The 25,693-nt window shown below is 59.9% G+C and overlaps 1 protein-coding gene across 5 annotated transcripts; it reads left to right on the forward strand.

Moving 5' to 3' along the window:
• Positions 1-1,938: 1,938 nt before the first annotated feature.
• On the forward strand, positions 1,939-23,967 carry LOC140910923 (RING finger protein 145-like). Of its 5 annotated transcripts, XM_073343079.1 has the most exons (11): positions 1,939-2,299; positions 11,056-11,164; positions 11,624-11,715; positions 13,030-13,265; positions 15,760-15,935; positions 16,293-16,433; positions 17,969-18,151; positions 18,765-18,977; positions 19,459-19,513; positions 20,029-20,385; positions 21,947-23,967. In XM_073343079.1, exons 1-11 carry the CDS (start codon positions 2,134-2,136, stop codon positions 22,487-22,489), a joined length of 2,271 nt encoding a protein of 756 aa, XP_073199180.1. In that variant the 5' UTR covers positions 1,939-2,133; the 3' UTR covers positions 22,490-23,967. The 5 variants fall into 5 exon arrangements, with proteins under 5 accessions (XP_073199180.1, XP_073199179.1, XP_073199176.1 ...); XM_073343075.1 differs by lacking the exon at positions 19,459-19,513 and having other exon boundaries at positions 1,940-2,299; positions 18,765-18,972; XM_073343076.1 differs by lacking the exon at positions 19,459-19,513 and having other exon boundaries at positions 1,942-2,299; positions 18,765-18,912.
• The last annotated feature ends 1,726 nt before the right edge of the window (positions 23,968-25,693 follow it).

Below are 25,693 nucleotides of genomic sequence, written 5' to 3' on the forward strand. Positions count from 1 at the left end.
CACAGACGGGCACAGTTACCCTGTCCTTTGCCGCTTTCCCTCCTTCTAGCTTTTCATTATTTTCTCTATGTCCTCTGTCACAGAGCCCTTTCAGATAAAGCCCTGCTTCATCAGCACTGTAGACGTCAGCCAGAGAAAACTTTTCAAGGATATGAGGAAGGTTTTCGCACTGCCATTGCTCAGATGCGGGTTTGCCTGCTGACTGGTTTCCACCCTGCTCTTTTTTGCAGGCGACATTGAAGCGTTTCTTCCATCTGGTAAACCAAGCGTCGCTTGCCTTAAAATCGTTCAGCCCAAGGGAAGCAGCGAGCTGACAGGCTTTTTCCTTGACTGCGGGTCCAGCAGCCGTGCCCCCTGCGCCCTCTTCTCCTTGAGCCAGGTAAAGAGAGCCCGATCGACTGCAGGGGCTTTTCCTTCCCGCCCGCGCTTATGGCAGCCGTTCGACTGGCCGGCTTCATAGTCAGCCAACAGCTTTTCCTTCTGCTGCCAGATCCGGCACACGACCGACCGGTGCAACTCCCACTTAGCGGCCACTTGGCTCTGAGTGGCCCCCGGCCTCTGGCACTCGCGGACGATCTGCGCTTTCTCCTTCAGCGAGAGCCTCCTTGGCATTTTGTCTGGGTTCGCCCCACACCAAGCGATGCCAGGGGGTGGCGGGGGCCATGTCCCGCCTGCAGTGATGGGGCTTGTACCCGCCAGCGGCCAGGCTGTTGCTACAAGGCGCTGTCGGAGGGAATGGCGCTTACACGCTGTGGTTGCTCTTACACAAGGCCCTTGCTGCACACAAGCATCGCCTGCAGCTTCAACATGGCTGCCCCTCTGCCTTGCCCTTATCCAACATGGCTGCCCCTCTGCCTTGCCCTTATCCAACATGGCTGCCCCTCTGCCTTGCCCTTATCCAACATGGCGGCTTCTTCAAGCCTCACCAGCAGCTTCAACATGGCTGCCCCTGCCTTGCCCTTATCCAACATGGCTGCCCCTGCCTGGTCCTTATCCAACATGGCGCCTTCCTCAACCCATCACCAGCAACTTCAACATGGCTGCCCCCTCCTTGCCCTTATCCAAGATGGCCGCCTCCACCGTGCTCTTATCGAAGATGGCGGCTTCCAGCTTGGCCTCCCTAGCCGCAGGCGCCTGCCCTTACCTGAGATGGCCGACGAGGCGTCACTGGGAGCCTGCGCCAGGCTTTCCAGCGCGGCCTCTCTATGGTGCGGGCGGGGGCGGGAACGGGAGAAAGTGAAAGTGACAGAGAAGCCGCCGCGCCGCGGGCAGTGACCCCCCCGCCCCCCCCCTTAGGGAGAGACCCCCCCCGGAGTGACCCGTCAGGTGAGATCCCGCGGGGGGACACGGGGAGACCCCCCGCTGAGCGCCCCCCCCTCCCCGCGGGACAGGGCCCTCCCCCCCCCGCTGAGCCCCCCCCTCCCCCGCGGGACAGGGCCCTTCCCCCCCGCTGAGCGCCCCCCCCTCCCCCGCGGGACAGGGCCCTCCCCCCCACGCTGAGTCCCCCCTCCCCCGCGGGACAGGGCCCTTCCCCCCCGCTGAGTCCCCCCCTCCCCCGCGGGACAGGGCCCTCCCCCCCCCCCGCTGAGCGCCCCCCCTCCCCTCCCCCCCGGGACAGGGCCCTCCCCCCCGGGACAGGGCCCTCCCCCCTCCCGCTGAGCGCCCCCCCCTCCCCCGCGGGACAGGGCCCTCCCCCCCACGCTGAGTCCCCCCCTCCCCCGCGGGACAGGGCCCTCCCCCCCCCCGCTGAGCGCCCCCCCTCCCCTCCCCCCCGGGACAGGGCCCTCCCCCCTCCCGCTGAGCGCCCCCCCTCCCCCCCGGGACAGGGCCATCCCCCCCCCCGCTGATCGCCCCCCCTCCCCCGCGGGACAGGGCCCTCCCCCCCGCCCCGCTAAGCACCCACCCCTCCCCCGCGGGACAGGGCCCTTCCCCCCCGCTGAGCGACCCCCCTCCCACGGGACAGCCCCCCTGTTGAGCCCTGCCCCCCAGAGAGCGAGACCCCCCCATCCCTGGGACCACATCTAGGGGAGGGAGACCCCCCGGCTGAGCCCTGCACCCCCAGGGGAGGGAGACCCCGGGACGCCTGCCTGCACCCTAGGGAGAGGCGGCCCCCCTCGGCCCCTCCGGGCCGGCATGCCTCGGCTGGAGGAGGTGGCCAACGTGGCGCTGCGGGTGCCCAGCGTCGTCCTGCTGGACCTGCTCTACCGCTGGGACGTCCAGGCCTTTGCCGAGCTGCTCCGGCCCCAGCAGGAGGAGGCCCCCTGGCGCCGCCGCGCCCTCTGGCACGCCTACTACCTGGGTGAGGCTGGGGGGCGAGGGGGGAGCGGCCCTGCTCCGGGCAGCGAGTTCTGCGCACTCCCCGGGAGCGCCCGGGCGGGGACGGCGAGGCCCCTGGAGGAGTCGGGGCCACCCACCCTCGCGTTCCCTCTGGACGCGTGGGAGGTGCAGACCGAGTCCCAGCATGCACCGCTCCTTTGCGCCAATCCTGATGGCGCGCTGCGTGCGTGGGCCGGCGGTCTGCATGCGCCACCGCTCCCCACGGTGAAGGTGTGGGAGCCGGGGAAGGCGCTGGAGGAGCGGGGCGCTGTCTGGATGGGGGCGCAGGGTCCTGGGTGACCGTGGTGGGTGCTGCCCCCCTCCCCCGAGCTGTGGGTGTGGATAGTGGGGGGCACAGTTTAAAGGTTCAGCCGCCCCCCCCAACAGCTCAAGTCAGTCAGACCCCCCCATCCCCGGGCACAGCTCTCCCTTGCCCTCAGTGTGCTCCCCCAGAAAGCAGCGCCCCCTGCCTGCAGCGCCCAGCTGTTGTTCCTGCCTCTCCCCGTGGGGCACAGATTGCCTGGCCCCCGAGGTCAGGGCTCCGCCAGCTGCCACTTATGGAGGGGGGGCCCAGCGGCACCATGTGACTGAGTGGGGTTGGCTCTGAGTCAGCAGGAAACCCACATGCGGGAGTGGGGATCCCCCACCCCAAGCGCTGGAGGCTGCGTGGTTTCCAGCTGTGGCTTCCAAGGCACCCCCCCCCGCCGCTCCCCAGCCGTGGGCTCCTACGCATTAGCCACCCCGTGGTGTCCCCTATCTCCCAAATACAGAAGTCAGACTAAGCTATGTGCATGGCAGGCCAGCTTGTGAGAGCGCTCTGAATGGGTCATAGAATCATAGAATATCAGGGTTGGAAGGGACCCCTGAAGGTCATCTAGTCCAACCCCCTGCTCAAAGCAGGACCAATTCCCAGTTAAATCATCCCAGCCAGGGCTTTGTCAAGCCTGACCTTAAAAACCTCTAAGGAAGGAGATTCTACCACCTCCCTAGGTAACGCATTCCAGTGTTTCACCACCCTCTTAGTGAAAAAGTTTTTCCTAATATCCAATCTAAACCTCCCCCACTGCAACTTGAGACCATTACTCCTCGTTCTGTCATCTGCTACCATTGAGAACAGTCTAGAGCCATCCTCTTTGGAACCCCCTTTCAGGTAGTTGAAAGCAGCTATCAAATCCCCCCTCATTCTTCTCTTCTGCAGGCTAAACAATCCCAGCTCCCTCAGCCTCTCCTCATAACTCATGTGTTCTAGACCCCTAATCATTTTTGTTGCCCTTCGCTGGACTCTCTCCAATTTATCCACATCCTTCTTGTAGTGTGGGGCCCAAAACTGGACACAGTACTCCAGATGAGGCCTCACCAATGTCGAATAGAGGGGAACGATCACGTCCCTCGATCTGCTCGCTATGCCCCTACTTATACATCCCAAAATGCCATTGGCCTTCTTGGCAACAAGGGCACACTGCTGACTCATATCCAGCTTCTCGTCCACTGTCACCCCTAGGTCCTTTTCCGCAGAACTGCTGCCGAGCCATTCTGTCCCTAGTCTGTAGCTGTGCATTGGGTTCTTCCGTCCTAAGTGCAGGACCCTGCACTTATCCTTATTGAACCTCATCAGATTCCTTTTGGCCCAATCTTCCAATTGGTCTAGGTCCTTCTGTATCCTATCCCTCCCCTCCAGCGTATCTACCACTCCTCCCAGTTTAGTATCATCCGCAAATTTGCTGAGAGTGCAATCCACACCATCCTCCAGATCATTTATGAAGATATTGAATAAAACCGGCCCCAGGACCGACCCTTGGGGCACTCCACTTGATACCGGCTGCCAACTAGACATGGAGCCATTGATCACTACCCGTTGAGCCCGACAATCTAGCCAGCTTTCTACCCACCTTATAGTGCATTCATCCAGCCCATACTTCCTTAACTTGCTGACAAGAATACTATGGGAGACCGTGTCAAAAGCTTTGCTAAAGTCAAGAAACAATACATCCACTGCTTTCCCTTCATCCACAGAACCAGTAATCTCATCATAAAAGGCGATTAGATTAGTCAGGCATGACCTTCCCTTGGTGAATCCATGCTGGCTGTTCCTGATCACTTTCCTCTCATGCAAGTGCTTCAGGATTGATTCTTTGAGGACCTGCTCCATGATTTTTCCAGGGACTGAGGTGAGGCTGACTGGCCTGTAGTTCCCAGGATCTTCCTTCTTCCCTTTTTTAAAGATTGGCACTACATTAGCCTTTTTCCAGTCATCCGGGACTTCCCCGGTTCGCCACGAGTTTTCAAAGATAATGGCCAGTGGCTCTGCAATCACAGCCGCCAATTCCTTCAGCACTCTCGGATGCAACTCGTCCGGCCCCATGGACTTGTGCACGTCCAGCTTTTCTAAATAGTCCCTAACCGCCTCTATCTCCACAGAGGGCTGGCCATCTCTTCCGCATTTTGTGATGCCCAGCGCAGCAGTCTGGGAGCTGACCTTGTTAGTGAAGTCATATTTTGGGTGGAGCTCTTGCCTGTCACATTGCCGGGGGATCGGCTGCAGGAGTGGTGGATCGATCCTAGCGCAGCGGGACCCTGCTGCATTCACTGCCCAATGACAGTAGCTAACTATAGGCCCGGACAGAAAGGCACCCAAGGGGTCAACCTGGCTTCTCCTGCCCCCAGGTACCTGTCTAGGCAACACCTCTCACAAGCTTTGATATGACTGGCAAGCCCGGGGGCCTCCACGTCCTCGATGCTCCAGTCTCTGGCAGTTTGACAGCATGATAAAGTTCTTTGGTTTGCAGGTTTTCCCAGGAGAGTTAGCTGGGAGCACGGTTCCACTGCAAACAGAATAGGCAGAATAGCCCTTTCCTCCTCAGGTCTGCGCCCGGCATGTAACTAGCTCCATTTGGCTCCTTCCCGGGCCAGCAGGAGCTGTTCTGTTGGCTCGTGAGCTCTGGAGGGTGGATGCTGCCTTGGGTGAGGGAGCTGGGTTTGGGTTCAGAAAAGAACTAGGTAAGTTCCTGGAGGATAGGTCCATCAATGGCTATTAGCCAGGGCTGCAACCCCATGCTCTGGGTGTCCCTAGCCTCTGACTGCCAGAAGCTGGGAGAGAACGACAGATGGATCACTCGATAATTGCTCTGTTCTAGTCATTCTCTCTGAAGGCAATTCTCTGGCATTGGCCACTGTGGGAAGCCAGGACACTGGGCTAGCTGGACCATTGGTCTGACCCAGTCTGGCCATTCTTATGGGTTTGATTCGTGCATCATCCAGAGAATCATTACCCACGTTCTAAATGCAGACGCTTTCTTGTTGCTGTGTGAGGAGGGAGGACCTGGCTTGATGGTCAGGTCCCAGGGCAGTTTGCAGGACTGGCAGGTTTCATTAAAACCCGTTCACTTGCAATCCAAGCCTGTTGGCTCAGGCGTCCCTGAGAGGCAATGAACACAGAGTCCCACGGTGCCATTTTTACTAGAACATGCAGGGTTTCCCATTCTAGTGCAGTGGTGGCTCCTGCGTAGAGAAAGGATTTGAGTCCAAGGCTGCCGGAGAGAGGAAGTGAGGCCCAGAGCGGGTAAGGGAATCACACGCTGAGGTGCCCACACCTGAATGCGCTATTCCAGGCCTGGCTTTGTAAGACCAGGTACAGAACAACTCACCCTGCCGCAGACAGGCCGGTTGCCAAGGCACAGTGTTAGGAAACTGATCCAGCCCTCCAATGTCTTTGGGCCTTGCTCTGTGAGTTACGGTTGCAGGGCAGGGACTCTGTCGGGTGCGAGACCTGGGGCCCAGGCTGGCCAGAGCCCCGAGGGCCTACAGGGGAGAGGCAGCTGCTCCCTCCTGGCCTGCCGGATGACCCACACTGGTGCAGCTGCTTGGAGAGAGGCCCCAGCTGACCCCCGCCCAATGCCAGCACATCTGTTAGGGCAAGCGGGGCCAGTTTCTCCATTACCACCGAGATCTGCTGGGCTGAGGAGAGAGAGGGCTAGAGACTGGCTGTGGTCCTTCTGCCTTAGCCCTGCTGTGCTCGTCTGCTAGTGGCTCTGGCAGAGCACGTTCAGTCGGAGGCCAGGAGAGAAGGTCTTGGGGCAGCGTTGTGATGTCCATGCGGAGGCGAGGAAGGGGGTAGCTCAAACTCTTCTTGGTGGGGGAGATTCAGCAGCTAGTCTGCCCTGCCTCTTGGTCCCGTGGCATCTCTCTCTCCAGGCAGCTCGTTTGCTGCGTGGCTGCGTCCCGTGCCCTGTTGTATCACGAGATTCGTTCTTGCCTCTGAGGCAGCCCCACAGGGGAGGAGGCGCCCGTTGCAGAGGAGGGAGCTCTCCTGAGTAACATGAGTCAGCCGCAGGGTTCACTGCGGCCTGGAGATGGGCACCCAGGCTCCGTGGGGATGGGTGGGGTACAGAGAGTCTAGATGGATCCAGTACCAAAGGTTTTTCCTTCATTGTCCATGCCGGTTCCATTCCCAGCACCCAACCGCAGAAGCTGAACTGGCCTTAAGACTCTCCAGGCGGGGGACCCCCACCTCCTGCCTCAGTTGCGGTGTAGCAGTGGATCTGCTTCGTAGCAGCTGTGCCGGCCTTGGTATCCCCGGCTGTCATGCCCCATGCTCTGCTGGAGACGGGGAATGGCCTATGATTCCATGCAGTGGCGGATTCGTCTGCTGCACCTGAGGGAACCAGCACCCACGTAGACAGGGAGCGGGGCTTTGTGGCATGGACCTACGGGCCCCTGTCTGACTCCCAACGTCTGCACCTGCCCTCACCTGCTGGCATGGAAGGACTGTGGATTTTGCTTCCTCCGGGGGAGGATGTATCCGGGAAGCGGGATGGAGGGTGCAGGCTGCTGCAGCGGGTGTACATGCATGTTTGCAGTGGGCTGCACTGTCTGGCTCTGCCAGAGTCAGGTGGCCCATGTGTGTAAGCCACCCAGCGGCGTGGGACAGTTTGCAGTGGGCGTGCTCATGGGTGGCAGAATGACGTAATTTGAACAAGTGCAAATAAATCTTTATGCAACCCAGTGCCGTCCAGACATGGTGCCTGCCACATTCCATACAGAAAAATCTCTAATCCACCCCGTGGCATCCCAGACTCTGGTGCTACGTGGCCTATAGAAAAACTTGTTAGAAATGTTTTAACGAGTTGAAAATGCAAAATTATTTGGGACTATTTTTTTAATTTCTCCACCTGTAAACAGGGCTGGATTAAGACAGGGGCTTTAGGGGCTGCAGCCCAGGGCCCCAGCTCAAGAGGGCCTCGCAAAAATAAATCACAGGCAGTGATCTCCGGGCCACTAAAAGAGGCACTCAGGCAGTTCTGCCTGCATGCCGTGGCCCCACACCGCTCCTGGAAGCGGCTGGCTGCTGGCCCATCTCTGCAGCCCCTCATGGGGTCAGGGAAGGAGTCTTTGCATGCTGCCCCCACACCTCCCATTAGCCAGTTTCCCCTCCTGTACCCAAACTCCCTCCCAGACCCCGTACCCCCTCCTGCACCCCAACCCCCTGCCCCAGGTCAGAATCCCCTCCTGCACCCAAACTGGCTCCCAGACTCCACACCCTCTCCTGCACCCCAATCCCCCACCCCATCCCCCTCCTGCACCAAACTCCCTCCCAGGAAAAAGACTTGTATACAGGAGCCCCACAAAATCTAATAGCCCCAGGCCCACAGAAGACTTGATCTGGCCCTGCCTGTAAAGTACCACGTTAGTAGCATAAATGACTCTACAAGTCATGGAGGATGCTAGAATTGTAGGGAATAGATTGGAAATCCTAAAAGTGCTTCCTTTGTAGGCACACAGCCCTCAAAGTCTGACACCTCTGGACCATGCTGGGTCCGTGCTGCTGCCCTGTCCCAGTGGGGAGTGTTTATGTGAAATCGTCCAGCTCTTCGCTTTCCCTCTTGCATCTTCATCTTGCTCTTTTCTGCCTGTCTGTTAGATTGCCAGCTCCTTGGGCAGAGACAGTGTCTTGTGAGGGGCTTGTCTAAATGCAGGTGCTGCTTAAACTGTGCCTGTGTCCCCAGGGTTCCCCCCCAAATACGTGGTCTCAGCAGTACCAGTATAAAAATGCAGATACCCGGGTGACTTGGTCCACATAGGCGGGGTATAAGCTGTACCAGTCAAAGGCACCGTTATCCTAGTATTACTGTTTCACTGGGAGTGGGGGGGGGGGTGTGATTTTTTTATCCGAAATAGTTTAAAACTATCGACCAGGCTAGAATTGTCTGTAAAGCTCCAGGCAGCTTGTGACGCTCTGGAAAAAATAACCCCGAGCTGTTGGTTGGCTGCAGGTCACCTAACTCGCTGAAGGGTTTTCAGGGCCTTTTATATTCTCTGCCCTGTGGAAGATCTCAGCAGCAAGATGGAGTTTGGAGTCACATGGGCAAGTCACATGTCCACACATGACTCAGTTTGTTACACGCCAACGCCATTGTTTACATGTTAGTTTGAACGTTCCCAGGAAAGCTCAGATGTGGATTGGCATCTCCCAAAGTTCATTGTCCGTTATGTGTTTCTTTATTGGGCACTTACTGAGAAAAGTCCTTTCTCAAGAAGCTGACCAAATGCTTCACTGAGGCTACTTGGAATCAAATACATTTGAGATACAAGTACATAGCCCATATTCATAACTTCAAATACACAGATGATACCCACATACAGCTAGCATAATTATAACCAGCAAATCACAACCTCTTCCCATGACAACCTTTGTACAATACTTGCTGCAAATACATAACCGTGGTGGCAACATTGACCTATGACGGGGTGGCCAACCTGTCGCTCCGGAGCCACATGCGGCTCTTCAGAAGTTAATATGCGGCTCCTTGTACAGGCACCGACTTTCCAATGTGCGGGGTGGGGGGGGTTGCTCACTGCTCAACCCCTGGCCCTGCCACAGGCCCTGCCCCCACGCCACCCCTTACCACCCCCTCCCCTGGGCCTGCCGTGCCCTCGCTCCTCCCTCCCCCCCAGCCTCCTGCATGCCAGGAAACAGCTGATTGGGAAGTGTGGGTAGGGAGGGGGAGGCACTGATTGGCAGGGCTGTCGGTGGGTGGGAGGCGCTGGGAGCGGAGTGGGAGAGCTGACCAGGGGCTGCTGATGTATTACTGTGGCTCTTTGGCAATGTACCTTGATAAATTCTGGCTCCTTCTCAGGCTCAGGTTGGCCACCCCTCATCTGTGCGGTCCCAGATCATATTAATAACGTTGCACCCCTTTCCCAGCTCTGACGCCACAGAGTCTGCCTGTGTCCCTGTCCCATTTCCCGCCCCCTTAGCAAACATGATTCCAATTTCCTTTCCACTTCCTGTTCAACCCCAGTTTATAGAGTAATATTCCCAGCTATACCTTAACCAGTCATTTTACTGAAATCTATCTAACCAATCCTAACAGACTATAACGTAATTCTCTAACCAGTTATATCCCACTACCCTAATTAACTTGCACCTAGCAAAATTAATTATACAGCAGACAAAAGAAACAGAGAACCAGACAGATTAACAATAGAAAAGTGGGGGCCATAAAGATAAAACATACAGAAATGAGGGTTTCACAACCACAACTATTGATAAGTGATTTCTCACCAGACAGGGTACTATCAAACTAAGTTTTCTTTAACCATCTTTATCTGGTGGTGATGGGCATTATCAGGACAGGATTGTATTCCTAAGAGCCAAGTACCACCTTATTTCAATGTGACTGGCTTATGATGTGAGGATTTCAGAGTAACAGCCGTGTTAGTCTGTATTCGCAGAAAGAAAAGGCGTACTCGTGGCACCTTAGAGACTAACCAATTTATTTGAGCATAAGCTTTCGTGAGCTACAGCTCACTTAATCGGTTGCATCCGATGAAGTGAGCTGTAGCTCACGAAAGCTTATGCTCAGATAAATTGATTAGTCTCTAAGGTGCCACAAGTACTCCTTTTCTTGATGTGAGGATGTGACCGTTCCCTTCCCAGCTTATGGCTGCCCCTGCTGCTTAGCCAGAGGCCTTAGCCTAAGAACAAGGCCTCAGACTATCCGAGGGAGAGAAGACCCATACACAGGCAGACTGTGATTTTCATAGAATCATAGAAGATCAGGGTTGGAATGGACCTCAGGAGGTCATCTAGACTAACGCCCTGCTCAAAGCAAGACCAATCCCCAACTAAATCATCCCGGCCAGGGCTTTGTTTTATACCTCTATAACTAGCTAAGTGATAAAAATACACTAAGTTCTTAATGTGTAGGCCTTTACAAGCTGGCCTGAATATCTATATTCTAACAGCTGGTTAGGTCTTGGGTGGGACAATTGCAAGCAAACCCCGGCTGGCATTAGGGATTCAGTGGGTGGGTCCCTCTCTTTGGAGTCAGTAGCTTGTTCTGCCCTCATGCAGCCCCTGCAACATGTGATAGCCACTTCCCATTGTTCAGTGTCGCTGTTCAACAGCTGCCGCGCCCTGCTCCAGAGGTGGCTGCATTTCAGTGGTGGGCGAAGCCCCCCCTGTGTGTAGCTTGTAGATGGAGTTGTTTGGGAAAGTGCAGCATCGTAACACATGTGGCTGAGTTTGAACTGGTTTCTGTTTTCCTGGCTCAGGTAAGAGGATGGGGGATGGGGCAGAGAGACCCCAAGAAAAGGCTTGAAGAGGAGAGACCGGTGCTCCTGCGGGGCTAGCTCTGGGCGCTGGGTGCTGTTTCTGGCTGTGCCCTCGGGGGTGGGTGGGCAGCGCAGTGATGGGAGACCACAGGCACGGCTTGCTGACCTGTTCTCTCCCTTTCCCAGGCCATATGCTGTGTGTCGGGGTGCTGCTGCTCCCAGTCAGATCCCTGGTGAAACTTTACCTCTACGGCCTGACACTGCTGCTGCTGTTCGTGGGGCACCAGACGGCCAGGTGAGCCCGGCGACCTGGCTGCAAGCCACCTGCCTTGCCCCGGGGGCTCTGTGCACTCACCACGGCCCTGGCAGGGGCAGGCAGCGTACATGGCTCTTGCAGGGTGTGGGAGCTAGCAGTGCACCCCACAGCAGAGCTTGGTACCCTGGGAGGAGAGCCCCGGGGGAGAGCTGGATCCGGGGGAAGCTGGGACTGGAGACACGTGCTCTCGGGCTGACACTTCACGGCTCCTGGCTGCAGGGGCGGCTCCGACTCCTGGCCCTGGGGTAGCGCTTGCCCCTACGGTGTGGTCAGGAGCCAGGAGAGGAAGGTGGGTTGGGTTTCGCTGGCACGGGGACTCGTAGAAGATCGCAGGTGCATACCTGGGGCTCTGGCTAACTAGAGTGAGTCTGGGGCACTGTGGGGCTGACAGGAGAGGAACAGGCACCTGCTGCTAAGACCCCACCCCTCTCCTTCCAGGGACTACATGCGCCATGAGATGGAGTACGAGTTCCAGGGGGCTGTGTACCAGGACCCTGTGGTGCTCAGCCGCTTCCTGACCGCCCTGACAGGTGAGGCTGCAAGCCCCTGGGGCCGCCCTTTCCTGAGACGCCTTTCTCTGTGGGGCCACCCCATTTTCCCCTTTGGCATGGGGATCAGATGGAAGCCCTGCAGCCCAAGGGAGGGGCGTGTCCCAGGGTCAGGGTTTTCCTATGGGATCCCTCCCATCAAAAACTGGAACGGCCGCAGAGCATGCAGGGCGCCCCCAGCACCTGTTCAGGGAGCACTTCCCAAGGAGCAGAGCCGAGAGACCCACAGACTCTCTAGCTCACGGCTGGCACCTGGTAAGGGTCGGGGTGGCCCTTTAATGGCCTCTCAGTGTGACCACGGCACACCCGCTCACGCAGCATAGTGGGGAGCACGGGGGGAGTCCAGCCTAACTGCTGGCTGAGCAGCATCTCTGAGCGACCGGCACCATGCTGAGGGGGCGTTAGAAACACCTCGAGTGAGTTTGAATCCAAATCCTGATCGCATCTCTGCTTGCCCTGGGGCGTGTGAATTCACACCCCCGCTTTGGGCTTCGAACGGGGACTGGGTTTGGACTAAGGGCTGGATGGGTTAGCTGGCCATTTGGGCGTTACACCCTCAGTTACACGCTGCAGCCCTGGCTCTGCTTTCAATCCGGCTTCTCCCAGCGGAGTGTGTCAGTGAGTGGCAGGTGGAAGCTCCCCCAAAAGGGATGTCTCTGCACAGGGGTTTGTGCCCCAGTAAACTGGGGCGAGGCGATGTGTAGGGCAGACCGACAACTACCCAACTGACCTCAAACGACACAGCTTAGGGCTACCCAGGGGGACAGCGCCCTCCGGTGGCCATTTGTAACCTGGGTGGGGAACTCTTCCCTGCAGGCAGCGTGCAGGTCGAGCCCCTCCCATACAGCCTCTGTGCAGCTGTCTGGGGGCCTTGGGGAGGAGGGTGAGCCCAGGCCTGCTTGCAGCAGTGTCTGGGAGAGCTGGTGATGTGTCTCCCTTCACCCAGCACCTCTCATCTGAGGCTCTCAAAGCACCATCCACGATCACTGAATAGCAAACTTCCCACTGGCCCCTGGTGGCGGGGGCAGCATTAACGGCCTGTTCCAGGTGGGGCAGTGTCTCACCCACGCCCAACAAGGAGACCGTGGCAGGTCTGGGAACAGCACCCAGGAGTTGTGACTCCCCGCCCCGTGTTCTAAGCACTAGGCCATGCTGCCTAGGCTGTGGGCTGCAGCCATCGTGCTAGCTGGGAACGCTGGTTGTGCAGGGAAGCGAGGGGGGATGTGGGCAGGGGCCGGCTGTGAGCCACCGCGCGCTCCAGCTGCACTAACGGGCCTGCTCTCGCCTTCCCGCCAGGCCAGATCTTTGTGAGCACGCTCTGCGCCCTCCTCATGAAGACCAAGCAGGTGTGGCTGTTCTGTGCCCCACTGCTCCCGCTGCTGGCCCGGCTCTGTGGCCTCCCCCTCCAGGCGCTTCCTGTGGTCAACGCCTTTGCCACCTCCGTCACTGTGGTGGAGGTGCTGTATGTGGCCACCTCCCACCTGCTGGCTCCCTTCCATCTGGCTGCTGCGGTGTGCAGGGAGATGGCTCAGGTGAGCGGCTGGCATGCAGGGAGAGGGCGGGTGGGGGGAGATGAATGGGTCCGGCAGTGCCCTCAGGCAGGTAGCTCGGGGCACTTCACAGTGAAACCAGACTGGTCCAGGGGTCTGGCCAGGTCAGGGGGGTGGGAATGGGACATGGGGCCTTGCCCCTTAGGGGGCACTGGTTCCAATCCAATTGCAGGGCAGGGGACTGGCTGGCTCAGCGGGGCAGGGAATGAGACACGGGGCCTTGCCCCTCTAGGCTGGGAGACTTGGGGAGGGTGGGGGAATGAGTAAGGCTAAGATGAAGTCATGAAACCCGTGACTTCCAGCGACCTCCGTGACACTGGGGGCCCCGCAGCTGACCAGCCTCTGCCAGCAGCGGGGGACCCTGCAGCAGCCCAGCCTCTGCAGGCGGCAGGGGATCTCCCACCGCTGTGGGTGGCGGGACCCCCCGCAACTGACTGGCTGCTGCCATCGGCGGTGATCCCTGAGCTGCCCAGCCACCACTGCTGGCAGGGGTCCCCTTTGCAGTGGCCCACCCACAACCCCCTTCCACCACGCAGCTCCCAGCCGCTGGCAGCAGCAGACGGACCCCAGAGCTGCTCAGGGGCCCCCCGCAGCTGTTCAGCCACCATGAGCAGCCCCCTCCTGCCACCACAGTTCCCAGCCTGCTTTGGCAGAGGAGCCCTGGATCTGCTCAGTGCTTGCAGGGGGTCCCCTGCAGCTGCCAACCCCGCAGGGGGACCCCTTCCAGCCACTGGGCAGTGGGGTCCCTGCAGCTTCCAGCTGGACCCTCCTCCCTAGACATTCTGCAAGGGATGTTTTAGTAAAACTCAGGGACGGGTCACGGGCAATAAAGAAAAAAACACGGAAGCTGTGACCTGTCCCTGACTTTTACTAAAAATGTCCGTGACAAAATCATAGCCGTAGGAATGAGACATGGGGCCTTGCCACTTGAATCATAGAATCATAGAATATCAGGGTTGGAAGGGACCCCAGAAGGTCATCTAGTCCAACCCCCTGCTCAAAGCAGGACCAATTCCCAGTTAAATCATCCCAGCCAGGGCTTTGTCAAGCCTGACCTTAAAAACCTCTAAGGAAGGAGATTCTACCACCTCCCTAGGTAACGCATTCCAGTGTTTCACCACCCTCTTAGTGAAAAAGTTTTTCCTAATATCCAATCTAAACCTCCCCCACTGCAACTTGAGACCATTACTCCTCGTTCTGTCATCTGCTACCATTGAGAACAGTCTAGAGCCATCCTCTTTGGAACCCCCTTTCAGGTAGTTGAAAGCAGCTATCAAATCCCCCCTCACTCTTCTCTTCTGCAGGCTAAACAATCCCAGCTCCCTCAGCCTCTCCTCATAACTCATGTGTTCCAGACCCCTAATCATTTTTGTTGCCCTTCGCTGGACTCTCTCCAATTTATCCACATCCTTCTTGTAGTGTGGGGCCCAAAACTGGACACAGTACTCCAGATGAGGCCTCACCAATGTCAAATAGAGGGGAACGATCACGTCCCTCGATCTGCTCGCTATGCCCCTACTTTTACATCCCAAAATGCCATTGGCCTTCTTGGCAACAAGGGCACACTGCTGACTCATATCCAGCTTCTCGTCCACTGTCACCCCTAGGTCCTTTTCCGCAGAACTGGTGCCTAGCCATTCGGTCCCTAGTCTGTAGCTGTGCATTGGGTTCTTCCGTCCTAAGTGCAGGACCCTGCACTTATCCTTATTGAACCTCATCAGACTTGAGGGGGTGTCCAGGCTGGGAGGACTGGCTGGAGTGAGGGCAGGAGATACAGGGCCTTTTCCCCTCTAGGGGGCGCTGGCTCCCATCTGACCCCAGGGCAGGGCAGCTGGCTAGCTCAGGGGGCTGGGCAATGGGACCCTCCAGCTCAGAGGCCTAGTTCCTGTCGAGCCCAGGGTGGCGGTGAGGTGCTGTGTGTGAGACAGGCTGATGAATCGGAGTCCATTGTAGTCTGAGACCCTTCATGCAAACCACCATCGGAACTGGGCCCCTTCGACTTCCTTCCGGACAGTCCCCAGGGCGGGGTCAGGAGCTCTGGACTCCCCTCTGGCCGCTGGGGAGCAGGGATGTGGCTCGCTGGTGTGAGGGCAGGGCACTCTCCGGGAGCAGCCGGGGTTCTGTCTCCAGGGCTGGGAGCCCAGAGCTAGAGACACTTCAAACACTGCCCCCAGGTGCCCTGTAAACCTGCCCGCTGAGCTGGTACAGGAGTCTGACTCCCCAGCCCGGCGGTCCCTGCAGTCCCGTGTCTGGACGCTCTGACTCCATCACTCTTACCAGAGGGGGGATGGAGGCACCGGCTGGCGATGTGCGTGATCAGACACACCCCTCTCTCAGCTGGACTGGGGCTCTCTGTCCAGCACACAGAGCTGGGAAACGTTCAGCCCTCACAGACGCTCCTCCACAGTAGATCCCCACCGCAGCCCCCCGGCCCAGGCTGTGTGACAGCACTGGCTAACTGGCGCCTCCTCCCCAGGGACTGGAGATGTACAGGCTGGTGGCGCTGGCCATGTCCCTCTGGAGCCAGCTGGCCATCCCGGTGCTCTTCCTTGTCTTCTGGCTGGTGCTCTTCACCCTCCAGATCTACTCTTTCCTGGCCTCTTCCAACAGCCTCCTCGCCCAGCAGGGGCTGCTCTTCATCTTCCTCAGCAGGTAGGAGGGGGCGACCCGCGCTGGGGCAGGGGGTGGAATGACCTGGAAGGCCGCCGGGGCTGATCCAGGGAGCAGTGGGGTCAGGCTGCCTGTGGGGGTGGGGTGGGGGGCATCTAGGCCATTCTGGGCTGCAGCTCATCTGTTGCCAGGGTTTGAGATAAGGGACGTCGCATACAGGGCCTGCTTGGACCTCAGCAATTCAGGTCCGGCTCCTTACTGCCCCCTGGTGTTACTGCTGCGGTGCCATACCTGCCTGCTCTCCGAGCCCATTCCCTGGGATCTGCCCACATGGGTTAAGGGGATGGACCCGGGGCCTCCCAAAGGAGCGTCTCACCCTGCCGTGTGCTCTGTTGGCAGCGTGGCCGAGTGCTGCGGCACGCCCTACTCCCTCCTCGGCCTGACCTTCACTGTCTCCTACCTCGCCCTGGCCGCGCTCAACCTTTGCAAGTTATACCTGCTGGGCTACGACGCCTTCCAGAATGGCAACGTCATGCACAGGTGAGGGGCCCCCGGGGCAAGGGCATCGCTGCCGTGCTGGGGCTGAGGAAGCCGCAGGCTCGGCTTCTGGTCTGGCGGCTCTGCGAGTGGCTGCGCTGGGCATGTCTGCACTGCCGCCGGAGCTAGACGCACCCCAGCTGGCTTGGATCGAGCTCGCTCCAGTAACAAGCAGCGGCAGCGTGGGCAGGCTGCTCAAACACGTACCCCAGGCGGGCTTCTCCAGCCCATGGTACTGGAGAGCGCAAGATGCAGGCTAGCTCAGGTCCGTCTACGCATGCTGCATCACTGCTCTGATCGCAGGACACACATGCCCCTGGCGGCTGCCTGGCAGGATGCCGTCTTCCTCAGGGGTGCGGTGAGGGCACTCTCTCCGCTCTCCCTTCTTGTCTCTGTGATCCATGAGCTGGATCTGACTCTCTCCTGCCCACAGTCACACTCCCCTGGGGCTGGGCACCTGCATGGTTAATTGTGACCCCCCGTAGTGCTGCACGGCAGAGAGAAAACACGTCCCACAGCCTGGGCAGCTTATTATCGGCCTGAGGCAAAGTGCTGGGCAGCTGTACGGAGAGGGGGGTGTGACTGATGCACAGGATCCGTGTGTGATGGGTAACCCCCACTCCGGGGTGCCACCTGATGTACTGGGGTCGCACTGAGCCCACCCGTTCCACCAGCCTGGGCTTCCTTACCCTGTCCTGCTGTGCCAGGCCCTCAAGCCTCCTCCAGCACACACGCAGGTAGGGACATGCCCAGCTGCAGAAAGACACAGACACTGAAATCAGCTCTGCACGGGAAGAATCAGCTAGGGGATCGCCCAGCACTCACGTGCACACTCCCTCTGGGGTGCAATCCCAAAATTGTATTATCTTGCGCTGCACAGAAAACTGTACAGCGTAAGCTCAGGAAATTCGCTCCCTCCCACAGTGTAGAGGAAGTTATGCACAGCTTTTTGCCCCTCCCACCCTGTTGTGGATTTCACAAACTAGTTTTAGAGAAAACAAGAGCAAGTTTATTAACTACAAAGGATAGATTTTAAGTGATGATAAGGGCTAGCAAACAGATCAAAGCAGATTACCCAGCAAATAAAACAAAGATGAAATATAAGTTTAAAATACTACAGAAACGGGTTACAAGTAGGAGTTTCTCACCCTAAATGTTGTTTTAGGCAGAGTGCCCTGCCCCAGGTGACTGGCTGGGTGCTGGGAGTTTGGACTGCCTTCCCTGGCGATCTGGGCTGTGAGCACCGCTCCCCCGAGTCGAGGGCATTGCCTGGTGACAGCACTGTGCGAACGGCAGCTTGGCTGTCACTGATTTGGGCAGGGTCTGAGTCCCGGCATGCAGCCCTGCGTGTGCGTTCATGTGCTGGCCACTGCACGCGTGGTCACCGTGGCCGCCTGCTCAAATAGCCGGTGATGCTCCTGGCCGTCTGCACTAGCAGGTCCTGGCTTTGCACACGCAGCGGTGGTGATCGCATGCCTCCGGCGGGCGCGCAGTTCTTGGTTGAAGCCCCATGCCTTCTTCTCCTGCTCGCCTGGCAGAGGTGTGACGGAGGGCGTGACGCTGCTGCTGCTGGCTCTCCAGACGGGGCTGCTGGACCTGCAGATCCTGCAGAGAACCTTCCTCCTCAGCATCATCCTCTTCATCGTGGTGACGTCGACCCTGCAGTCCATGATCGAGATAGCCAACCCCATCGTGCTGGCGCTGGGGGCTTCGCAGAACAGGTAGCACCCGATCCCCCAGCCTCCCAATGGGGGCAGCAGGATCCGGCCCAGCTTCCACCTAGCCAGAGTCCCAGCCCTCCCCATGGCTGGGGCTCATTGCATGGGGATCTCCCCAGACCAGGCACAATCCTGGCCGCCCCTCGGGGCTGCCTGGGGCTTGATGCAGCACCCTCTTCTCTCAGGGCCCACTCCAGAAAGGGTCCCATTGACGTCACTGGGTTCTGGATCTGGCCCTCGGACAGGCTACTGCTGAGCGCAGTGATGCCGCTGCCTTCCCCTTCGGCCCTCACGGAGCCGCTGAGACCCCTGGCTGGGAGACGGTGCCACGGCTCAAGGGAGAGTCCCCAGCGGCCACGAGGAGCTGTATGGGATGCAGAGCAGTGAGGGCAGAACTGGCTGGGCCCACAGGCCTCCCTTAGCTCTACCTGCCCAAGCGAGGACGGGCAGAGTGTTGTGCGTCTCCCTCACTCCCAGCCGGTCCGGCAGGCTCCGCAGCCCTCTCCTCCGTGGTGGGAGGGATTCTTGGGGCGCCGCAGCAGGCACTGGGGAAGCGCTGGAGCCCTGCAGGCTGAGCTGTGGACTGGCCAGGCCTCTGACTTGTTCCTCTTCCCAGGAGCCCTTGGAAACACTTCCGCAGCCTCAGCTTGTGCCTCTTCCTGCTGGTTTTCCCCTGCTTCATGGCGTACAAGATCGCTCGCTTCTTCCACATGGACTTCTGGCTGCTGATCCTGGTCTCCAGCTGCATGCTCACCTCCCTGCAGGTACGGCCGGATCTCCTTCCCCACATCAGGGTCTCCAGCTGCATGCTCACCTCCCTGCAGGTACGGCTGGGCCCCTCTGCCCGCGATCAGGGTCTCCAGGTACATGCTCACCTCCCTGCAGGTACGGCTGGGCCCCCCTTCCCCCCATCAGGGTCTCCAGGTACATGCTCACCTCCCCATTTGCAATCCCCCAGCTTGGAGCAGAAATTCTTCTTGTTACCCTTCTCTGATCACACCCTGCTTCGTCATACCCTCTCCCCTGAGTCCGGGTCCCTAGACATGTGCTCCCCTCGCTGCCAGGACGGCCGGGTCCCCCTTTCCTCAGTCCAGGTCCTCTGCCACGTGCCTCTCTCCCTGGGGCTATGGCCAGGACCCTTTCCCCCCAGTTCAGGTCCCCAGCCACATGCTTCCCTCCCTGTGGGTATGTCTGGGTCCCCTTTCCCCCAATCTGGGTCTCCAGTTGTGTGCTGCCCTCCCTACTGGTACGGGTCCCTCTTCCCCCTGATCCAGGTCCCTAGCTGCATGTGCCCCTCCCTGCAGGTACAGCCGGATCCCTCTTCTACCGATCCAGGTCCCCAGCTGCGGGCTCCCCTCCTTGCAGGTACAGCTGGAGTCTGTTCCCTACAGCATCTGTCCCTCCTGCTAATGAGCACCTGCCCCCCTCAAATCCCAGCTGCCGTGGTGCTGCCCTGGCTGGCTTGGGTCCCTCTGAACTTCCTCACAGCCGCTTTCACTCCTGGCCAACCTACATTTTGTGCCCTCTGCAAACGCTCTGACTTGCCTGCTGGCCTCTTTGCAGAGCGTTACTGACTGGTAAAGAGTGGCCACAGCACGGAGCCCTGTACCCTCACTGGGAACCCTTCACCCCCGAAACCTGGCCACTCAGCATCCCCTGTCCCTGGGCCAGTCCTGACCTGCAATGACACCTCGCCCGCAACCCCTTCGTTTCCTTCCCTCCCACCCTGGGGGGGACCTTGCCAAGGGACACGTGACAGTCGTGGTAACCAAAGTCACCTGACTTTCCAGCATCTGCCCCCTGCGAGGGGTGTGGGGCTAATTGGCCCGGTGGCTGTTGGCAGCAGAGCATCATCCCCACTCTCTGACCCTTTGCACCAGGTGATGGGCACCCTCTTCGTCTACGCGCTCTTCATGATTGAGCTGTTCCAGGATGCGCCCCTGGAGAAGACGGACGAGATCATCTACTACGTCAATGCGGTGAGCCGGGTGCTGGAGTTCCTGGTGGCCGTCTGCGTGGTGGCCTATGGCACCTGGGAGTCCATCTTTGGCGAGTGGAGCTGGATGGGCGCCTCTGTCATCATCATCCACTCCTACTTCAACGTGTGGCTGCGGGCCCAGTCGGGCTGGAAGAGCTTCCTGCTCCGCAGGGAGGCCGCCAAGAAGATCAACTCGCTGCCCAGGGCCACCAGGGGACAGCTGCGGGACCACAACGACGTGTGTGCCATCTGCTTCCAGGTGAGCCAGCCGCGCCCTCCTCCCCCCGGGGGGCAATGTGGTGTCAGCACTCACCAGCGGGGACGGTGACTCCCACTCCGGTGCAGAGGGGGTCTCCAGCGCCCTCCTCCTGCACCGGCTCCACTGCCCCGCGGCGTAGGGCACTGCTCGGGAACCTGCCCCTGCTCTTCGATGAGCCTGTGTGGGGGATGGGGCGAGTTCTCTTGCGCAGATCAGAAACCCCTCTCCCCTTGAGTGCACTGCGTATTTCCAGGGGGCCCCCTTCCCCAGCCCAACCGGCTCTGCGTAAGGAGGTGGCTTCCTGGGGGTTCAAGGAGCTCCTCAGTTGGCCTCCACGTGCCCTAGATCAGGGGGAGGGTTGCATCCACTTCAAACAGGCTGCGAGGGTCAGGGGGGGTGTTCCTGGGGGGTTCACACTGAGATCAAGGGCAGTGACTGACCCAGCGGACCCCAGACTTGTCGCCTGCATGGCCCCCTTGTCGGACGTCTTGCTCCCTGCGGCCCCAGGCAGCCTGGCAGAGAACACCGGCGTGACCTGGCGTGCACCGTCGGTGCGAGGTCACAATGTGCGGAGGACGCCAGTTTGTAAAATGCCATCCTCCACCCCCTAGTGATTGCTGCAACCCTGCCCGCAGCTGGCCTGACCCCACCCCACACGGGCTGCGACCCAGAAGGTGAGAACCGCTGGGCTAAACCTTGGGCAGTTAGTTGCTCAGTTCTTGCGTCCATTCAGCATTGCTAGGGGGCAGGGGAGTTTCCTGGGTTCAGGCTGCCTGCAGACTCACAGGCGGACGCTGCAGCTCCCGTTACACTCGGGCCCGTTTGGCAAGTGTGCTCCAAGACCATGAGCATGAGAAACTTTTATTCTTTGATGAGATTCTGCTGAGTCTGGTTATGCCACGTGGGCCCTGTAACTGCCCCAGGCCATGTGTGCACCTGCCCTGGAATCCAGGCCCACGTGTTCCAGGCTCCATGGGTGTGCAGTAGAGTTGCACACTGACGAGGATTCGAGCCCTTACCGTTGAGAAGGGAACCCTAGAAAACCTGGCCTGAGGGAGAGGAATGCAGCACTGACTGCCTGAGTCTGCAGACAGCCTGGAACAGGAGCTCGCTGATCTGTGGTGAGACCCGTGCCTTGTGCCGTACAAAGGATGCCAGTGAGGGGGCCTCCGGTGACAGCCCAAGCTGGCAGGTGCTTCACGGTGCAGCTGGCCAGCAGGATGGGTGGCTCACGTCTCCTGGTGACTTCCTAGGGGCCCTGAATGCAAGGGCCAATGGGCAGGCATAGGGGTGCTGGGTAATGGGGCATTTCCTGGCTCCTCGTCTTGGGGTGCCAGCCATGCTGGAGAGGCTGGTGTAAGGGTTGGCAGCACCCCATAACACCTCCTTGCCCTTGATGGCACGAGGGAGCCTGGGACGGCCTCTTGAACCAGGCTCTGTCCTGGGTGACTGGAGACTGGATCTTCGTACCCCATCCCGTTCCAGCGGGACAGCGGTGTCTGTCCCAGCCCTGGCTGTGCTGGCCGGCTCCCCACTAACCCCTCCTTCCTCTGCCGGGCAGGAGATGAACATGGCCGTGATCACCGACTGCGGCCACTTCTTCCACACGGGCTGCCTCCGCAAGTGGCTGTACGTGCAGGACACCTGCCCCATGTGCCACCAGCCAGTGAAGCCCTCGGCCACCGAGGGACCTCAGCCAGCCGGGGGAGAGCGGGCGGAGCCAGAGCCCATCCCAGAGGAGGGGGCGCCTGAGAATGCAGATGCCGGGGCTGCGGGAAGGGCAAGGACCCCAGACCCCAGCAGGACCGCTGAGGGCGGGGAGTCCAGCTGGCAGGAGCAGGAGAACCCAGCACTGGCAGAGCCCAGCAGGGCCGGACTGCTCCCAGAAGCTGTGCCCCATGGGGAGGGCGAGCCCATGGACCCCGCTCAGAGCAGGACTCCCCAGCCAGTGTCTCGAGGGGGCTGCACTCCACAGCCGAGTGCCAATCCGGGGCGCACGGCCCTGCTGGGAACCCCGCCCCCTCCGGAGTGGGGCGGAGAACGTGGAGGGGGGGCAGGAGCAGGGACCAGCATGGGCTTCGACGGCCGCCACTGCCTCTCTTAGCGTTCAGCCTGGGGCGCCGGCCCCCCACCCCCGGAGCCTGGGCTGGCGCCTCCCTGCAATCCGAGTGTGCAGCGACTGCCAGGCATGGCCGGTGCCAGCAGAGGGGGTGTGACGGCTGCTGCCAGGCTGGGAAGTGTAACGCCCAGTGTCCTGCCCTGGAACACGCCCACTTAGCCCCCAGAGGACGGGCCTGAGTCGCCCTTTGGCACCTGTCTGCAGACTTGCTGCAGCTCCGGAGCCCCCAGTGCAGTGTGCCCACCCCGTACGCAGTGCCGGAGCGCCCCCTGCTGGGAAGAAGCAAGCATGGCTTTTAGAAAGCCGGCAGGGCCCAGCCCAGCCCTGCTCCGGCTGCGCAGAAACAACCGGGAGGCGCTTGGATGGCTCGTGCTCCATTACGAACGGGGACCACCGGGCTGGGCTCCCCACGGTTACAGAATGAGGCGTGTTACTGCTGGCTCCCTGTCACTTGGCTGCTGCTGCTAAGCTGGGTGCCAGATCTATCTGGGCTCTGCCCCAGCGCAGGGGTTCTCAGCCAGAAGGCAGCCGGTGGCACCTGCCCTTCCCTTCCCCCTGCCGAAGTGGGAGAGGCCGAGACGCATTGGCCTGGTGGCTCTGGCGTGACTGGGGCGTCCTGCAGCTGCTTGGGACCATGTGCGGGAAGGGGGAAGGAACCTATCTGGGCGGGCCCTGTGCTCTCCAGGCCGGGCCTGTCTGCGGTGGGAGGTGGCCTGCTGCACCACTGCTATTACAAGGCTCCTGGGGGGACCTCGGCACCTCCCAGGATTGGGCCCTGGGCAGGGCAGTGTCCCTTTCCCTCTGCTGGTTCAGCCTGCAGCATGCCCCGCAGAGCCTCTCCCTGTATCAGGCCAGTTCTGCTCTCAGAGGAGTTCGCCCTGGCAGGGGAGGGGCCAGGCTGCTGTGACACAAGGGCGCATAGCTGTGCACTAACAGCAGCCATGTCTCACCCCAGAGGTGGCTGCATACCAGTGGTAGGCAAAGCAAGTACAGGCCGTGAAGTCTCCCCCATCTGTACTCTGCCCTCTGTGAAGTATTTATCTACCACAGGTCCATGTCCCTTTCCCATGCAAGGCCCAAGGGAATGTGATGAAACTTGAATAGAAAACCCCTTTTGTTTTTAAAGCCTCAGGGATTAGTAATTCCAAGGAAGCTGTGACTTCTACCGGAGATGGACGGGCCCTCGTACAGCTGGGCTGGACATGTCTGCGCAGCGTGTAGGATCCATGTGGATGCAAGGTGTTTGATCGCTGTCAGCTCTCTTCCCTTTGGAAGGGACCCCGTCCGGCTAAGAAGCCTTATTTGTGTTACCTTCGGGTGATCAAAGCACCTGGAATGTGCAGATTCCCATTCAAGCTGTCGCGCTGTGGGCTGTTTGCACTTGGACCGGCGACGTCCCGCGAGATGGACATGGCAAACAGCACAGAGTGGCTACGAAAGTGCAATTAAAAACACGGAACATTTGCGTGGATCATCACTTACCTGTGAACTGGGGGGCGGGGGGGAGTGGCAGGGCGGGCCCCGCTCCCTGTGTGGGTAACCCTAAACCGAAGGGAATGGCCGCAGGCTAAACAGCCACCTGCCCTCATAAACAGGGGCCAGGGCTGCCCGGTGCTGGTAACCTGCTCCGGCACCGCAGGTCCAGCCGGGTTCCCTTCCGTTCTCAGCTCTTCAGTGTGCCCCAGTCCCGGATCTGCTCCAGCCCTGCCAGGCCCCTTGCACCTGCCATGGCTGCTGCCCACCGTGCTGCCTGGCTTAGCCAGCTGCAGGGCCCTGGGCTTGGTGGTGAGGCAGGGGCCTTTGGAGGCTGTTGCCCCTCCCGCTCGATGCCAAGGGTTGCCCCTGTGCCGGCCTGTTCCTCTGTGCTGCTGAAGTCATGTAGCCAGGCCTTGGCCACAACTTCAGGGCAGCAGGCTCAGCGCAGGTTCTTGGCTGGAGGGAACATGGAGGCCGCGCTGCCCAGCTGCTGGGGTGTGGAGCTGACGCAGTGTCCCGCAGTAATCCCCCTTCTCAGGGGAGGGACAGTCCGAGGGCCTACTGCACACCATGGGGCCAGGCCGGGGGCCAGAGAAACTGACCATCGCCGTCCCTGCTCCTCACGTGCGGCTTGCCCTGCCTGGGTGCGTGGGGAAGCAGGGCCCTGCCCCTCCCCGTCCCAGGTGGCTGGAGGGGTCCAGCTGGCCCCTTCCCCTCTGGGCAGCCATTCTCCCCACCACCGGCCATGCTGAGGAGCAGGCGGGGGGAGATTTGTGAGGAGGTCTCTGTCATCACAAACCAGTAGTTTTTGCTTGTTTCTTGGAGCAAGTTTGATTTCCCCCCTTGAATCTCTGGCGGCTCCCTCAGCCCAGCTGAGCAGATGTTGGCTTCTGGCCTGGTTCCTCTCCCAGTTCCCCCTGGATCCGCTCCCCCAAACCCGGGCTAACCCTCTGTGCCAGCCGCATCGCTGTTCTTGACGAGGTTTTGATGTAGGGGGGCTGTTCATTTTGTTCCAGGTGAGGCTGTTTAAGGCCCAACCAGCCAGATCTGGCTCCTCGCTGCAGGGACTGGGCAGGCAGCGGCCTCCTTAGGTCTCTGAGCCCAACGACTGAAGCTCAAGTCACTGGGACGGTAAATTGGGCCAAGGGGGATCCCCTCGGGCTGGGGCTGGGGGGGAAATATGACTGGTGTGAACCCTGGGTCCTCTCTGCTCACCATGGGCATTAAAGATCCTGCCCAGCTTTGAGGTTTGCTCTGGAATCCAGCTCCCCTTCAGTCCCTTGTTCCAGTTGCCACACTCCACCCCAGAGGTGGCAGCGTACCTAGAATAGGGGGCGCCTGCCTTGTCCCTCCCCAGGGGCTGAGGTGCAGCCGGGTCATGGCGATGGAGCTGCGAGTGGGTCACTCCTGAGGCTGGCACCTTCCCTTCCAGTGCCACCGGGGGAGCAGCTGCCACCAGGCCAGGCATTGGCTCCCAAGCCTCCTAATTGTGAACCCACCCCCGTGGCATTGCCGGGCCTCCCCCGTCCCCCTCTGGAGGGCCCGGATACGGGCTGGGCCTGGCAGCTGGGGCTAAAGGCAGCGTCGGCTCCCCAGCGTGGCCCTGCTCGGGTGGAGGCACTGAGATTGGGGGGCTGGCCAGGTCCTGCATGCCCCAGTGGAGTCTGGGCCCCAAAGGGCAAGAGAGAACCCGAGCCCCTTTCCTCGTGGGCC

Source organism: Lepidochelys kempii, chromosome 4 (assembly GCF_965140265.1).
Source record: "Lepidochelys kempii isolate rLepKem1 chromosome 4, rLepKem1.hap2, whole genome shotgun sequence".
Lineage (NCBI taxonomy): Eukaryota > Metazoa > Chordata > Testudines > Cheloniidae > Lepidochelys > Lepidochelys kempii.